This window comes from Arachis ipaensis, chromosome B03 (assembly GCF_000816755.2).
Source record: "Arachis ipaensis cultivar K30076 chromosome B03, Araip1.1, whole genome shotgun sequence".
Taxonomy (NCBI): domain Eukaryota; kingdom Viridiplantae; phylum Streptophyta; class Magnoliopsida; order Fabales; family Fabaceae; genus Arachis; species Arachis ipaensis.
In genome coordinates, this window is record NC_029787.2 from 17,080,219 (window position 1) to 17,082,647 (window position 2,429).

The window sequence follows — 2,429 nt, forward strand, 5'->3', positions numbered from 1 at the left end:
TAATTATCTACTATATTAATTACGTAAAAGACGGACGTGGGTGGAGCATCTCCGAATCAAAATAAAAAGAAAGAAAAGTGGTTTGCTTTTTGGTTTGCTTGTGATTCATTCTAATTCCGTATTCATTCCAATTTTCCCATTCGCTTCCATCATCACCCCCAACTATTTCTTGAAAAGGCTTCGACCCCACCACGCTAACGTTCTTCTCTTCTCTCTCCAAAGGTACTCTCTCTCTCTCTCTCTCTGGATCTCTCTCTGTTCTTGAGTGATACGTTGCTTCTCTGGTTTATCCTTGCTTCCTCAATAACTATTCTCTTCCATTAACAAGCTTCGTTCCCTTTCTCTATCAAATTCTTCTTCTCTCGATCTCTATTGAATTTTCCTCCAAACAAAACTCTTTGAATTGATCATTAACAGAGCTCGTGATTATATGAAATCCACCTCACAGATTCAGATTTGAGATTCGTTACTCGGATTCTTTCACTCGTCCTCGCTTTTTTTTGGCGTTGAAATTTTTTATTGGTAAGCTGTCACAGTCCACACTATTAGGTATATCTCTGACTTCATCGTTGGTTGATTGGACTGGATTTGATTTGATTTGATTGTAATTTTCTTTTTGTCCCCTCTTGTCTTCTGTATCTTCATTTAACTAATCTCTTTTTCAATTAGTCATAATCATATATTATATTTGATTGGTTACTTATTGTTGCATAATTGGGCGCTGACCGTAGAATTTCATGTTATATTATTGTTGATTATTTATTGTTGTATATTATGTTATTGGAGTGGCTCTTAACTAGGGTTAATGTTTGGAATCAAATCAAAATTACAGAACTTGGAATTGATTATGGGGAGCAACAAGGCACCAAGTTGGTCTGACCAATGGGGAAGTGGTGGATTTGGGAGTGATGACTATGGTGATGATCACCATAATGAGAAGATGGACAAGAGTGGGAGCAGCAAGAAGATGGCGGATGCGAAGGCGGTAGCATCGGCCGGGATGGACAAGGCCAAGGCAGCCGCGTTGGTCGGAGCTGACAAGGCCAAGGCGGCTGCCGTGGTGAGTGCCATGAAGGTGAAGAGTGGCACCTCTGCTGGCCTCAAGTGGGTCAAGAACCAGTACCAGAAGAGGACTTCCAAGTGAAATCATGATGACTCATTCTGTTCACAAAAAAAGCGCTCAAAGTGTGGTCTCAAACTCATGCTTTATTATTGAACATTATATATCTTGGATAGTTTTTTCTTTTTAAATGTCATTGTTCTTTCATAAACTATACTGAATTTTTATTCAATATTGATTATATGGTGTGGCTGTAATTTTAGAACAATCCGGGTATATTTGTTTATAAATGTAGGGTGTTGACGAGTTTCACTCTATGACTCTATGTTATGTTGGAATGCTTAGTAAACGAATTTTTATAGGATTAATACCGTTTGGTGTGGCTTTCTTCTTGACTAGTGGATTATACCCTCCAACAATGCTACAAAATTAAAATTAAGAAAAATAAAGATATATTAATAATTTGGTTAATGATTTATAGGAGTTGATATGTAGTGATCTATGTGAAATACAACCCAATTCTCATGTCATATATAGATAATTATAAAAACAGAAATATGTGTAACTGTGAAACAATGACATTTCGTTGAGTTATAATGTCATATAGAGATAATTAATAATTTATATAATTTAAAAACATTAAAAGCATTTAAAAAAATAATTTATACCTTAATATCAATAAAATATCAATATATTATAATTTATCAAAATAATGCTTAATTTCACCAATATTTTTTTTTTAAACAAAGGAAACTCAACACAATAAAGTGGATCATACAAAACCAGAAAATAAAAGAAGTCTATCTACACAAGAGTTATCAATTCCCTTGGCATCCCCACTAATGCCATCAACACCCACATGGATCACTGGACGTCCATTCTTGGTATCTCAAAACCGTCTTGTGTTGTTTTTTCTCAACACCTGCTTCTTTATTCTTGAAAATTCTATCGTTCCGTTCCCACCAGATGTTCTAGATCACTGGAAAAAACTCAGTTAGCCATTTCCTCTGCTCTTGTTTTTTACTGTACATTCCAGTCCAACTTTCAAATAGCCCTTTCATGGTACCAGGAACAGTCCAAGCTGTACGAAAATACCTCAACCAAGTGCACCACACCTGCCATGTAACCTTACATAGAAGAAATAAATGCTGCATAGATTCTATCTCTTTTTTACACAGAACACAAACATTATCACTATTAGGAATAACACCCAATCTGCTCAACCGCTCCTTGGTGTTAACTCTACCAACTAGCACAAACCATCCAAATAGCTCCACTCTCGGAGGTACCACGCTTCTCCAAATTACACTGGTGAAACTATAGCTTGTGATCTCATCCGTCAGAGTTTCCGATTGAATGACCTGCAAAA

General features: G+C 36.2%; 1 protein-coding gene across 5 annotated transcripts; it reads left to right on the top strand.

Moving 5' to 3' along the window:
• Positions 73 to 1,372, top strand: LOC107629973. 5 transcript variants are annotated; one of them, XM_016332948.2, is made up of 3 exons: positions 77 to 222; positions 449 to 549; positions 833 to 1,372. In XM_016332948.2, the coding sequence occupies exon 3, from the start codon at positions 848 to 850 to the stop codon at positions 1,142 to 1,144; it is 297 nt and encodes a 98-aa protein (XP_016188434.1). In that variant the 5' UTR covers positions 77 to 222; positions 449 to 549; positions 833 to 847; the 3' UTR covers positions 1,145 to 1,372. The 5 variants fall into 5 exon arrangements, with proteins under 5 accessions (XP_016188439.1, XP_016188434.1, XP_016188437.1 ...); XM_016332951.2 differs by having other exon boundaries at positions 449 to 522; XM_016332949.2 differs by having other exon boundaries at positions 80 to 222; positions 418 to 549.